The sequence below is a fragment of the Plecotus auritus genome, assembly GCF_963455305.1.
Source record: "Plecotus auritus genome assembly, chromosome: 9".
NCBI lineage: Eukaryota > Metazoa > Chordata > Mammalia > Chiroptera > Vespertilionidae > Plecotus > Plecotus auritus.
This window is the reverse complement of record NC_137783.1, coordinates 59,026,088-59,041,074: the sequence shown is the minus strand read 5'-3', so window position 1 is coordinate 59,041,074 and position 14,987 is coordinate 59,026,088. Positions and strand designations below refer to the sequence as shown.

Genomic DNA, 14,987 nt, shown 5'->3' with positions numbered 1-14,987 from the left:
CTAAGCCACACTGGCCAGGCATGGAAGTTGGTACCTTTGACCCTCTTTACCAGTTTCAACCCCCAATCCCACTTCTGGCAACCACCAATCTGTTCTTTGTATGTATGAATCTATGAGTATTTTTTTGTTTTGTTTTTAGATTCCACATATAAGATCATATGCCATTTGTTTCTTTCTATCTCACTTATTTCACTTAGCATAATGCCCTCAAGACCCATCTATGTTGTCAGAAATTTTTTTGTTACAAAACCAATGTATAGGTGAGGAAAAAGTAGGTTTACAATTGTTTGTATGGAAAAGAATACAATCTTACCTAATAATAGACAAACATATAAACTGACTGTACCTCCGCTACACCCACAGCCAATCAGGAGTGAGGATGCAAATTAACCCAACAAAGATGGTGGGTTAATTTGCATATGCAGGCGCAGAGCGGCCGGGCAGGGTGGGACGCCTGCTATGAGGGTGCAGAGGGAGCTACAGGAGCGGTGCTCTGGCTGGGAGCGAGGAATTGGCGGCTCCCAGGTGGCCGGGAGCAAAGCCAGGGGAAGGAAGGCCTATTCTTGCACAAATCTTCGTGCAATGGGCCTCTAGTAATTAATAAACAATAATACAAGAATAAACTGTGTTTTGCATCCCCATAACTATAAACCTACTTTTGGCCCACCCTATATGCTCACAAAAGAAAAATACAGATTGAAAAGAAAAATAACATCTATACCACTCACCTAGAGACAACTAAGTTAATCTTTACATACAGATAAACATAGAGAATCTCAAATTTGTGTGTCATACTTCATGCTCATAGTTTAATTTAAAAAGTGATTTATATTACATACTAGAGGCCCGGTGCATGAAAATTCATGCACTGGAGCGGGGGTTCCCTCAGCCCAGCCTGCCCCCTCTCACAGTCCAGGAGCCCTCAGGGGCGGGAGGTGACCCAGCTATCAGGGGAAGGTGACGCCCCATCACACCTCTACTGCTGCCACTGCTGGCAGCGCAAGCCTCGGCCGGCCCTGGATACCTGAGCCTCGGGCAGCCCTGGGTGGCTGGGCAGCCGCCATCCAAGGCTTGCCTGTGCCTCGGGCCGGCCCTGGGTGGCTGGGCAGCCGCCATCTGAGGCTTGCCTGTGCCTTGGGCCAGCCCTGGGCGGCTGGGGGACTAAAGGGACTGGGGGACTCCAGAGGCAGGCGTGCAGCCTTGCCATGTGCCTGCCACCCCGGCAGGGCTGAGGTAACTGGGCGCTGCCATCTTGTGGCTGTGGGCGCCATCTTTGAAGGCGTGGCAGTCAATTAGCATATTCCCTCCTTATTGGCTGGGGGCATCGCCATCTTTGAGGGCGGGACAGTCAATTAGCATATTCCCTCCTTATTGGCTGTGGGTGCCACCATCTTTGTGATAGCAAAGGGTCAATTAGCATATTCTCTCTTTATTAGATAGGATACTATGCATTTCCCCCCAATTTGGCAGATTCCAAAAGAATCCTTCTATGTCATCAATTATATTTCAGCAATAGATAATGGCTGTATAATATTTCATTACATAGATGTACCATAATTTCTTTTCAAAATTAGTTTTAGTAAATAATCCCTCACTGAAGGACACTATGACTACTTCTAATTTTTTAATGATTATTCAAGCAAATAAAGGGGAGGGAATGGTCAAAAAGTCACTCCAGCCCTAGCTGGTTTGGCTCAGTGGATAGAGCATCGGCCTGCGGACAGAAGAATCCTGAGTTTGATTCCAGACAAGGGCACATGCCCGGGTTGCAGGCGTCGATCCCCAACAGGAGGTGTGCAGGAGGCAGGCAATCAGTGATTCGCTCTCATCACTGATGTTTCTCTCTCTCTCTCCCTTCCTCTCTGAAATCAATAAAAATATATTTTTAAAAAAGTCACTCCAAAGTTTTAAATCTCAATAATTAGAAAATGGATTGCATAATGAAAATCTTTAAATACTATACTTGACAGTCACCAGCAGAAGCAATCTGCAGTCTGAAAGGCTTTATGCCATAAAGAAAGAAATGGAAGAAAGACATTTATAAAGCTTCCTAAATGGTCCAGCACAAACAACCAAGGCTTATGGCAGACGTGGTTTCTGGATTGATGATACAAATGTACTCATTCATTTCACTTAAAAGAAAAACAGAAAAAAGTGTCTGTCATAAGATCAATAAGTCCAGAGTGAAAAACAGGTTTCCTCAAATTCAGAATGATAAAGGATTTCATAAAATAAAACCCAGAATTTTTTTTCTATAAACTTCAAAACACTGAAAATAAGATGAAATTTTTGAGTTGAAGAAAATGTGGGCAAAAGTCTTTAGAATAAAAAAATAGAGAAGATTTTTCTAAATACTTCACAAAACTGCAAACATGTAGAAATTAACTCCATATGACAACAACCCAACAGGCTGAAATAAATGGAAAAAACTAAGAAAAATACCTGCAACATGTGACAGTTAAATAATTAATATTTCTTAATATAGAAAGAGCAAATGAAAAATCAAAATAACTCCTTACAATCTGAATGGGCTGAAGACATGAAAAAGCAATTCACAAAATAAATAAAAATGGCCAATAAACACATGAAATATGTTGAATTTCAGAAAAATTAAAATGATGGACAATCTCATCTTTGTGAGCATGCCTATGCAAAGGAAGACAAAGTAATTCAGAAGGACAATTTGCAGTAAGTATAAAAATATAAAATACAAACATCTCTTGAGTCATTAATCTTACTTCCAGGAATTAACCCTAATAAAACAATTATATGTAGCATACACAATTATATACTGCAGTATTGCTTTTCATATAAGATAAAGAAAATAAATCAACTGTGTACAAGTGGAGAACTGGTGAAATAAATTAAGGTATATAGGTACATACAAAAAACAAGCATTTAGCTATAAAAAAATGTCAACAGCAGGTCTACATTTGTTGGTGTTGAAAGCCATCCATGAGACTGTAATGTTTTCAAAATGAGGCAGTTTAGAGCATAGAATATATGGTGTGATCTTATTAATGTCAAATGGTTACATAGATTATTACATAGAAATATCTGAAAGGGTGGTCACCAAAATGTTAACAGTAAATTCTGGTGATTTTCACATACATCAGGATAATCGTCTGAATTTAAAATACAATAACAAATGTGTTTTTTAAAAAATATATTTTTATTGATATCAGAGAAGAACGGAGAAGGAGAGAGAGAAACATCAATGATGAGAGAGAATCATTGATTGGCTGACTCCTGCATGCCCCCTACTGGGGATCCAGCCCACAACCTGGGCATGTGCCCTTGACTGGAATCAAACCCGGGATCCTTCAGTCCACAGGCTGACGCTCTATCCACTGAGCCAAAGTAGCTAGGGCATAAATGTGTTATTTTTATAAAAATAAGAGACTCATTTATGACAGCTTAACTCTTTTAGTCCCAACAAGATAAATTTTGTCTATCTCTACTTTGGCTATCAAGGCCAGCTGGCCATTTAGTGTTTGCTTTGTTTTCTTGTTAACTTGATAAATATAGTATAACAAAGACTCTGTCTGGTCTTGGTCCTGGGTTCCTGGCAGAAGCTTCAGAAACCTTTGGAATTTCCTGAGTGACAGTGTCTTTGTTATGAGGTGACTCCTACTGGGCCCCGAGATAGCTTCAGCACTGGGACTTTTAGCCTTTGAACTTCAGGGAGTGGTAAACAGAGGGTTGAAAATGATGTGGCCAATGTTCCAATCAATGAGGCCCATGGAGGAAGCCTCAATAAGAACTTTGGACACCGAAGGTTGGTGGAGCTTGCTGGTTGGCAAACACCTTCATGTGCTGGGAGAGTGACTGCCTGACACCACAGGGAGCAGGCATGGGAGCTTTGTGTTCTCTCCCAGATCATACCCATTGCGTATCCTTTCTAATAAAGTGGTAATAGCGCCCTCCTGGCTCAGTAAGTCACTCTAGTGAATTATTACACGTGGGGAATCGAGGACACCTCCCAACTTGTAGCCAATTGGTCAGAATTGTGTGTGGCCTGGAGGACATTTGCCTGGGGTCTGAGGTAGGGGTGGTCTTGTGGAGGACTTTGCCCTTATCCTGTGAGGTCTGCACTAACTCCAAGTATTTAGTGTCAGGATTGCATTGCAGCACACCTAATTGGTTCTGGTGTCAGACCAGCTGAGTTGACAAGACCAGTAACCATCCTAAGTAATGATATAATACTATTTTCTATAACTGATACTTTTGAGAGTAGAGGAGAAATGGCCAAAAGCTTTGTTGATCAGGTATTGTAATTTTTATACACAAACAATAAAATTCAGGAATTGTTTATCCTTCTTCAGTACCCAAATGCCTCCTTATCTGTGCCATTCATGCAGCTCTCCCAAGCATTACTCCCATACACTGTGTACCCCTAGTAAAGCACTTATTACTGTGTGCTGCATTTGTCTATGCCTCTCTCTCATTATGCTAAACTGTGAATTCCAAAGCAGGAACCACATATTATATTCCACCTTTATATTCTCAGAGTCAGCCACAGTGCCTGGTCTTAAGCATGGTTTGGAGGCCAGAAACCTCAGTATCTATCTTCCTCTCTGTCTGGGTGATGCCCAATCTTGCTGGGCCAAGAGCACAGCAAATGCCCCATAAGTTTGGTAAATGAATGACTGAGTCAACAAAACAGCTCTGAACACACACAAAATCACTTCCGTGAAAGAACGTGGTAGATCAGAGAAATAAGTAACCTCTGAAGGGAAACAGTAAATAAAAATAAGATTCCTTTAAACACAATAAGAAAAAAGAGGATAGTGTCAAGTATTCTTTTTCTCTTCTCTTAGATCTTTATCGTCTTTTATTATGATAGAAAATTAGAAAATCAGTTTGAAGGACTAACTTTTCTCCCTAGTCAGAATGCTATTACCCTTCTTATAACAATGTGTCCACTCACCTTTTAATCTAGCATCGCCCCCAAAGGCACCGCAGCCCCAGTTTCCCGTGGCCACTGCAGAAAGATTCTCTGAAGAAACTCCCGGACGGAAAAATCCACAGTAAGCCTGCAGGATTAAAGAAGTATCAAAGCACATGAGTGACTAGACACTAGCAGTCTTTTTAACTAGATGGACAGTATCCATTACCAAGCTTACGGTATCTCTCTATTTTTACTTAGGGGCCAAAATAAAGGGGAAAACAGAAAGTTGTGAGATTATAGAAGAAAAAGAGTAAGAAATGATTAATTCTAATACTTACTTACTTTGATGCTGGGCAAATCAAAGCCCTAAAGCCAGGGGTGAGGAATGTCCAGCCTGCAGGCCTTACCAGGCCTGGGAAACCATTTGCTTGGCCCTCCCTCCAAGGCATGAGGGGTGAGTTAATTAAAAGTTTGATCAAACAGAGCAGGCTAATTTTTAAGGTGATAATTTTGTATGGCCTGAGAATGATGTTATAAATATCCAAATGGCCCTCGGCAGAAAAAAAGGTTCCCCACCCCTGCCTTAACCCAACATGGGTCTCAGTTTCTTTTTTCAATTCAAAGACATATAAATGAAAATATCAGAGACATTTCAAGAGCTGATAGCATCATAGTGACAAACTACCAGGAATTAACTAAAGAAAGGAAAGACACGTGAGACACTGCTTTATTTGAAGGCTTTTGATCACCATTTTTTTCATTAAGGTAAAGAGCAATTACTGTTATGTTTCCTTAGCACTCTCTCTGAATTACTGGAACTAGATTAATAACTGTGAATAGCTTTTTTATGTGCCTCCTGCCACTAAAATGCTTAACAATGCGAAAGCAACTATATTATAAAAGGGATTCCTACACCTGGTTATAAAATAACCCTAAGAACCAAGATTCTCTAGTTTCAAGCTGTTTTAAATGAGAATATTTTAAAATGTATTTCTCAGTAACCTGAGAGAAGAACAACATATCCCAAGGATGTTGACTAAGTATTAATTACATGAACAGTTCATTTTGTATGAGAAGACTGCGTTTAAGGTCCCAGAGTTTCTGACGTCCATTTTTTTCCTGTCTGCCTGGTTGGTCTCCCTGCTTCCTAAGGGTTCTTAGTTTTCTGAAACTATCAGAGGTTGAGTATAATAGCAAAGCAAATCTTCCTGGGTTTTCTCAAGTAAGAATCAAAGCCAAAAATACAGCTTATGCATAATCATAAATAAAATAAAAATGACCTGTGACAGATGTTCCCAGAGAAAAACCAAGTATAAAGAAAGATGCTCTATGAAATCCACACACAGATATATAGTAAATTGCTCTGTGAAGTTTCCACAAAGGTATAAAAATGTTACCCACTGTCTGGATGGATGAACAAGGCAATTCCTTCCACCCCTCCGAGGCTGTAAATCCTGACAGATACTAATTATAAGCTGCCAGCACACCATTATTCAATGATGTGGTACAGAGCTTACACCAGAAGTCACAAATGACCTGTAAAATTAGATGCATGGAGCTTCTGAAAATCCCTTTCAGGTAAAATGTATCAAAAAGCTCAATTTTTTTAAGCAGGTTCTTGAAAGCTATACTCTCCCTTCCTTTATGCCAACAAGAAAGGGAACAAGCTCTGTTGGAGTAGATGTAAGTTTGGTTGCCTGTCAATTTCTCCTACCATGCCTAGCTAAAGAGGGAGACCTCTTAGCTTCCTTGTTCATGTCATTTCTGTTCTGTATGTCAGAACGGTTTTAGTCTCTTCCTCACTGCTATCTCTACATATCTGGGCTAACTTTTCTTTAAGGAACAAAAATAGCTTCCTGAAACAAAAACCCAACAACAGAGAATTTTAAATATTTAGATTAGAAGCAAAATCTAATATAAAGGATTAACCAATTTTACAAAAAAAAAAAAAAATCCTATCCTAAAAAATGGCCACAGCTAAAACAAACTATACAACTGAAATTAACCTGCATTTGGTGTTTTTATCAAATAAAATTTTAAAAAGATAATCAGAAATTAAATGATATAAAACAATTACATGGTAATTCTTTTATTCTGTTAGAGCCAGAAAGAGGAGAGAAGCAGCAAGCCCCTCTAATGTCCCTGAAGAGGGACAACCCATGCTTCTCCTTCTCCAGCGAGGAGAGGAGTCCCTCAAATGCTAGAAACCAGGGCAGTGCCACTGTCAGGGAGTCCTTTCCTTTTACAGGAGTAATTGAGCTACTTCAATAAGAAACAACCATCGGGTAAGGATAGAATCCTTAAAAGAACTGCCAAGTTCTTACTTCATGGAGAAAGGTATTAGGAGTTCTCAAGAGCTCCACACAGGCTACAAATACTTTATTTTTCCCCACCCAGAGCCACTTTGAGGAGATTAATCACAACAGTATAAGTAATAGAAATCCAGCTTAAATTTAATCACATCCTGATATGACCTTCACCAATGACAGAGCTACTTAGTTTTTACTAATAAACAACTTTAAACTGGGAAAAAGGGAAACATTTATATCCCAGGACAGTAAGTAGAAGATATCAATGAACACTTTAAGAAACAAGAGACAGGTGGAAAATCCTGGTATCTAGAGTAAAAACCTAGAGCCCAGCCAGGAAGTGGTTAAGACAGAGATGTAGGAAGGAAATAAAGAAAACTGAAGTGATGACTGGCCCGCATGGCTCAGTGGTAGTGTTGACCTATGAACCAGGAGGTCACAGTTTGATTCCCGGTCAGGGCACATGTCTGGGTTGCGGGGCTTGATCCCCAGTAGGGGGCATGCAGGAGGCAGCCAATCAATGATTCTCTTCGTCATTGATGTTTCTATCTCTTTCTCCCTCTCCATTCCTCTCTGAAATCAATAAAAATATATTAGAAAAAAGAAAAAGAAAAGAAAACTGATGTGAGAACCTACAGGCCCTGAAATGAGTCCAGGAAATAGATGGTTCTCAGGAAAGAGTGTACCACAAATATCCACACACCAATGTGCATAAGCCCACACACACTTTTGTAAAAACGTCTGCAACATTAATTTTAGCAGGCTCAAGTAGATATAATTAAACTATGTCTTTCATTATACTATAAATACATTATATTACTTGCTAGATTAATAATTTAATTAGGAATAATAATTATTTAACTTAAAGTAATATAGTTGGTACTGATACTGATTTTCTGAGGTTTTAGAATACTGTAATTTCTTAAAAACAAATACAAAAAAAAAAATTAAAAAGTAAAGAAAACACAAACATAACATAAAAAGTCTCTTAAGAATCATGGGGCCAAAACCGGTTTGGCTCAGTGGATAGAGCGTCAGCCTGTGGACTGAAAGGTCCCGGGTTCGATTCCGGTCAAGGGCATGTAACTTGGTTGTGGGCACATCCCCAGTAGGAGGTGTGCAGGAGGCAGCTGATCAATGTTTCTCTCTCATCGATGTTTCTAACTCTCTATCCCTCTTCCTTCCTCTCTGTAAAAAATCAATAAAATATATTTTTTAAAAAAAAATAAAGAATCATGGGAACATATGTGTTAAGATTACTAAATTTAGTGGGGTGATCACACTGTAAGGTATAAAAATGTTGAATCACTATATTATACACCTGAAAGTATTATAACTAATATAATACTGTATACCAACTATACTTAAGGGAATCTTTTGGAATAGAATAAAATAATATTAATTAGGAGTCTTAAAATTATCCTTAGATTCAGTATCATCAATTTTATAAACTTCTCTTGCTACTTTATTAAATAGCAACTGTGTAAAGTTGTTTATTACTATAGTATGTATATGTACAATAGAGAAAAACTTGGTACCACCTAATTGTTCAAAACAGTAGTTAAGTCATAGTATATCAATCCCACTGATTTTATGTCTATTAGATGTATTATTATGAAGATTATTAGAAAGTGTGAAAAATATAATATAGGGCTAAAATAAATAGGTAAAATACAAAATTATAGGTATTTTTTGAACCCATATATATATGAAGCTAAATATTCATATAGAAAGACCTATTCAAATGAAAACAATTATTTGGATGCCTTATCTTTAAAATAACTGTAAGATTAATAAATTGATTTTGCTTTTTAAAAATGCAATGTAGCCCTAACTGGTTTGGCTCAGTGGGTAGAGCGTCAGCCTGCGGACTGAAAGGTCCCAAGTTCGATTCCAGTCAAGGGCATGTACCTTGGTTGCGGGCACATCCCCAGTAGGAGGTGTGCAGGAGGCAGCTGATCGATGTTTCTCTCCCATCGATGTTTCTGACTATCATTCTCCCTTCCTCTCTGTAAAAAATCAATAAAATATATTTAAAAAAATAAAAAATAAAAAAAATAAAATAAAAATACAATGTAAGCCCCCCTTGCCAGTGTGCTCAGTGGTTAGAGAGTCGGCCCAAGCATCAGAAGGGTCTTTGGTTCAATTTCCAGTAGAAGGCAGGTACCTGGGTTGCAGGTTCGATCCTTGGCCTGGTCAGGGTTCATATGGGAGGCAACCAATCAATGTATCACTCTCACATCTCTCTCTCTCTCTCTCCTTCCCACCTCCTTCCCTCCCTTTCACTCTCTCTCTAAAAAAAATAAATAAATAAATAAAACAATGGAAAAAAATATCCTTGGGTGAGGATTAAGAACAACAAAAAAAGCAATATAAAATGAAATAATTATGCAGACCATAGTTTTCTCTCTCATGTGTAAAACAGAAGATTAGAGTAGGTATCTCTTTGGTTATTCTGATTCTATATATTGAGAAACTTAAGGGAAAACTCACTTGAATTAATATTCCTGAAAAGTAGTGACACATTTCAAGAAAAGATTATAAATGATCAGATGTTGAACTTCCTAGACATAACAGCAGCAAGTATTGATTGGTTTTGTTAATCAAGCTCTGGTTTCATAACAAGCCCTTTCTAAATTTGGTGATGAGTAATTAAAAAAATCAATAAATGAATCAATTTTAAAAAAGGTAAATGGTAGTGATTTCCTGCTGGGGTGGTTTCTTCACTTTGTTAAATTTCTGACCCCAAAGCCTCCACAAAATACATTAATTACTTAATCTTACCTGAATGAGTCTAACCATGGCTAAATGCAGCTTTTTACAGATGATTTCTCCTTCTTTTGCTGAGCTATTTGCCACTTTTGCAAGCTAGAGTCATAAATCTTCCAAATCACAGAAATTACTTTCCTCTAGAACAGCCATGGGCAAACTACGGCCTGCGGGCCGGATCCGGCTGTTCTGTCCGGTTCTCTTGCACTCCCCTCCGCTCCTTTACTTTGAATTTATATTAGTTCACACAAACACTCCATCCATGCTTTTGTTCCGGCCCTCCGGTCCAGTTTAAGAACCCATTGTGGTCCTCGAGTCAAAAAGTTTGCCCACCCCCGCTCTAGAACGTCACCCAGCTGATCTCTCAGGGGATTAAACACTGCTTCACAGTGTCCTATCTAATAAAGAGGGAATATGCTAATTGACCCTCACACTGTCACAAAGATGGCGGCCCCCACAGCCAATAAGGAGGGGATATGCTAATTGATTGCCCTGCCCTCAAAGATGGTGGCGTCCAGTGCCCTCAGCCCCGCCAGGGCGGCAGGCTCATGGCAAGGCCGGGCCTGCCCCCAGGCGGGCCTGGCTGCTCCGCATGCCTGCCTCCAGAGTCCCCCAGTCCCCTCAGCCCCCCAGTCGCCCAGGGCCGGCCCGAGGCGCAGGCAAGCCTCAGATGGTAGCTGCCCAGCCGCTCAGGACCACCTGAGGCTCAGATAACCAGGGCCGGCCGAGGCTTGCGCTGCTGGCAGTGGCAGCAGCAGAGGTATGATGGGGCATCACCTTCCCCTGATCACCGGGTCGCCTCCTGCTCCTGAGGGCTCCCGGACTGTGAGAGGGGGAAGGCTGGGTGGAGGGACCCTCCCTCCAGTGCATGAATTTTCATGCACTGGGCCTCTAGTCAGTTAGATAAAAGGAGACTGACTTTTCCTTTTAAAAACCAACTCTACTTATAGGCCACATGTTGTCCAATAACACAAGTGGAGCCTAGATGAAGCAGACTGTTTCCAGAAGTAATAAAGCACTTTGTGGGATTGCCCTTTCAATTACTATCTGGTGAGCAATGCCCCAAAGTAGCAGATAGGCCTCTAGAATTCAAAGATCCACACTGAATTCTGATGGTGAAAACTGGTCTTATGTTTGTTGCTTCATTTAGAAAAACAGAGTTTTTCTATTCATTCCTACTTTCTCTGTGGCATGCAAAAAAAAAAAAAAAAAAAAAAAAAAGAAAAGAAAGTAGAATTGTGCAAGTCATCTCTCAAGTGATTTAATATAGACTTCTGCTTTAAACCCAAGTTGACAAAACATTTAATACCCTCTCCAAGTTGTGCTGTCAGTTTCTGGAAAACTTCCTGTTGCATCTACTGAAATTTATAATTAATTCTCTTTTAATAGCTAAGTGTACCTAATAAGTTATGAAATACTTTAATCTAGGAAGCCCTAAGTTATTTGGATTAAGTTTTCTAATTAAGCTATTAGTAACATTTAACAAAACCACTTACTGCTTTCTTATTTCTCAATGAAAGAATTAGAAAACTGATTCTTTGCTAAAAGGGCAAATGTTTATGAATATAGTAGTAAATAAAAAGCCATACATTTATTAAATGATTTCCCACATGCCAGGCCCTAAGTGCTTTCTCAATGTTAGCCATGTGGTGATGGGCTACTTTACACCTGTGATATTTCCTTGTCTCATGAGGAATTTAATAAAATTAAATTGTCAGGGAAAGCAAGGAGGAATCCTCAAATTTTCTTTAAAAAATATATCAAACAGAAAGGGATACTGAGAAAAGCATTCACTGGAAACTTGCTTACAGTACAGGATTATGACTAAAAAAGAAGAGGTAAGCCAGGTTTACATGCTTGTAGATCATGTTTTAACAAATGCAGGAAATATTCTTTAAAAAAACATATATTTATTGATTTCAGAGAGGAAGGGAGAGGGAGAGAGAGACAGAAACATCAATAATGAAAGAGAATCATTGATCAGCTGTCTCCTGCACACCCCCTACTGGGGATTGAGCCCACAACTCAAGCATGTGCCCTTGACTGGAATTGAACCCAGGACCCTTCAGTCTACAGCCTATCCACTGAGCCAAACTGGCTCTGGCAGGAAATATTCTTAATGATTTAAGATTGAAACAGGTAAAAAGTCTAGAAAGACAGATTTAGTTATAGTAATCTTTATGTGTGAGGAGTTAGATTTTTAAAAAGTAATTAAGGTAAAATTTTATTTTATCAGTTGCCCTAACCATATTTCAGATGCTCAACAGTCACAATTCCATCATCACAGTATGTTGTATTGGACTTTAGGTCTTAGATTCTTTAGCTGAGTGCTAATCAGTTCATGATTAGTGACTAAATTAACTCGAGGTCAGAAAAAGATCACTACAAAGCAGGAGACAGAACAGTCCCTGTTATAGAGGGCCATATATATCTTGTGTTTGCACTTGCTAAAGTAGAAACAGTGCCTCAATAGTGGTGTCAAATTAGCCCTGGTCTAAAGGATTTACCTAACAAAGCATAAAAACAAGCCTCTGAAGGATTAAGTTGTCCAAGTCACTTAGTTCTAAAATAAAGCTCAAAATTAAAGAACATTTTTTAAAATTCCAGCAAGAAATACAAAATTTACCACATTTGGCATCCAATAATAAATTACCAGGTATACAAAGCACAGAATACAATGCATATTGAGGAGAACAAGCAGTCACTAGAAATAGGCCTAGAAATGACACGGATGATAAAATTAGTAGACAAGGACGTTGTAACAGTTATAGGTATTTCATATGTTAAAGCTAGTTTAAAGATTGAGCATATTAAATAGAGACATGGGCCCTGGTGGGTGTGGCTCAATTGGCTGGAGTGTCGTCCCATGCACGGAAGGGTCGCGGGTTCGATTCCTGGTTAGGGCACATTACCTGGGTTGTGTGTTTGGGGGTGTGTATGGGAGGCCACTGATCATGTTTCTGCCTCTCTCTCTGTTTCCCCCCTTCCCTCTTCCTCTCTCTAAAAATCAATAAAAACATATTCTTGGGTGAGGATTAAAAAAATAGAGACACAAGATTAAAAAAAAATGATCCAAATCAAACTTCTAAAGATGAAAATTATAATTTCTGAAGTGAAAAATATAGTAGACAGGATTAGCAGTAGATAGGCATTGCAGAAGAAAAAAATTCATGAACTTAAAGTCATAGCAATAGAAACACCCAAAATAAAACATAAGAAAAAAATCATAAATATAAATACACTGTGATAAATGAATGATTAATGAGCAGTGGGACAACATTAGGCAGTCAAGAATACAGGTAATTGGAGTCTCAGGAGTGTGGGGGTGGGGACAGAAAAAAGTTTGGCTCAGTGAATAGTAGTGGATAGAGCGCCAGCATGTGGACTGAAGGGTCCTGGGTTCAGTTCTGGTCAAGGGTATGTACCTCAGTTGTGGCTCAATAGGTCCCACTGGGAGGCCCGGAAGCAAGCAATCAATGTCTCTCTCACATCAATTTTCTGTGTCTCCCCCTCCCTCCCACTCTCTCTAAAAATAGATGGGGGAAAAAATATCCTCAGGTGAGGATTAACAAACAAATAAACAAAAAATAAGATAAGGAAATATGGACACACAAAGGGACACCAGGGGCATGCTTGCATAGAAGACAGTGAAAAGGTTGCCACAGCAAGCTAAGGAGAAAGGCCTCAGGAGAAACCAAACCTATGGATGCTTTGATGTTAGACTTCTAGCCTCCAGAACTGTGAGAAAGTAAACATTTAAGAGATAAAAAGAAAAAAAAACAAAGTCCTTTGTAGGAAGGGGAACCTGGCTTCTTTCCTGCCTATCTGTGTGGCCTGGGACATATTAGTCAACTTCCTGAGGCTCAGTTCACTGTCTCTAAACTGGAGATAAGAACTGTGTCTACACTGTGAGGTTAGGATTAAATCAGACATAGCTTTTTAAGTGTTAGGTAGAATGCCTAGCTAGCACAATCATTTAACACTAATGATCAATTTTACTACTGTTACTTGTATAATTTTTTTAAAGTTTCTAGATGCATTTGGCTGAATCTTTTATGAAATATAAATTAGGCTTAACTGCATACTGACATAAGTAATGGCAGGATGAAAACAAATAGAGAACTGCACCACTATACATTAAAAACCAACCGATCTGCTTCATGTAGTTTCATATTTGTCACACTGCCATTGACACTGGGATTTACTGGGCTTAGTTGCTTTATTTAGCATTTATATTTAGGAAATATGCATAAATCTGTAACATTTTGAGTGATTTCAGATAATGTATTTATATCTAAAAAGTTTATCTTTAAAAACTATTAATAATATATAAGAAGTTTAATTAATCATTGACTAATTCATTTAACAATCATTTTTGAGAAGTTCCCTTAAGCAAGGCAGTGTGCTAGGCACTCTTTTTTTTTGGTATGAAGTTTATCTCATAAGGTCTCTATAAATGTATTTCTATGTTGGTAACACAACTAACAACTTATTCACATATACCAAGGCTTCACATTTTTAAAATTTCTGGTGTTTTTGAGGATGGGTAAACTGAAGGTTAGTGCTATATAAGTAAATTTATAGAACATCAATTGGCCATGGGAAATTAAAAAGAAAAGAGTTATGTATGCTCAGGGTTATCTTTTAAAAGATAATATTTGTTGTCCGGCCAGAGTGGCTCGGTTGGTTGCAGTATCATCCTGTGCACCAAAAGGTTGCTGGTTCAATTCCCAGTCAGGGCAAATGCCTGGGTCAGGGGTCCTCAAACTTTTTAAACAGGGGGCCAGTTCACTGTCCCTCAGACCGTTGGAAGGCCGGACTATAGTTTAAAAAAAAAACTATGAACAAATTCCTATGCACACTGCGGGCCCCGGACGAGTCGGCTGCTAAGCAGGACAGGCAGCGGCACCCGGTGGGCCGGATAAATGTCCTCGGTGGGCCGCATGTGGCCCGCGGGCTGTAGTTTGAGGATCCCTGGCTGGGTTATGGGTTTGATCCCTGGTTGGGGGGGAGTGCAG

The 14,987-nt window shown here is 39.2% G+C and overlaps 1 protein-coding gene across 3 annotated transcripts in view; it reads right to left on the bottom strand.

Moving 5' to 3' along the window:
- Window positions 1–14,987, bottom strand: part of PARG (poly(ADP-ribose) glycohydrolase) — a 204,568-nt gene that overhangs the window by 14,093 nt on the left and 175,488 nt on the right. For all 3 annotated transcript variants that reach the window (XM_080687384.1, XM_080687383.1, XM_080687382.1), the window contains one exon: window positions 4,931–5,036. In XM_080687384.1, coding sequence (XP_080543510.1) covers window positions 4,931–5,036 — 106 coding nt within the window. The remainder of the gene's footprint in view (window positions 1–4,930; window positions 5,037–14,987) is intronic.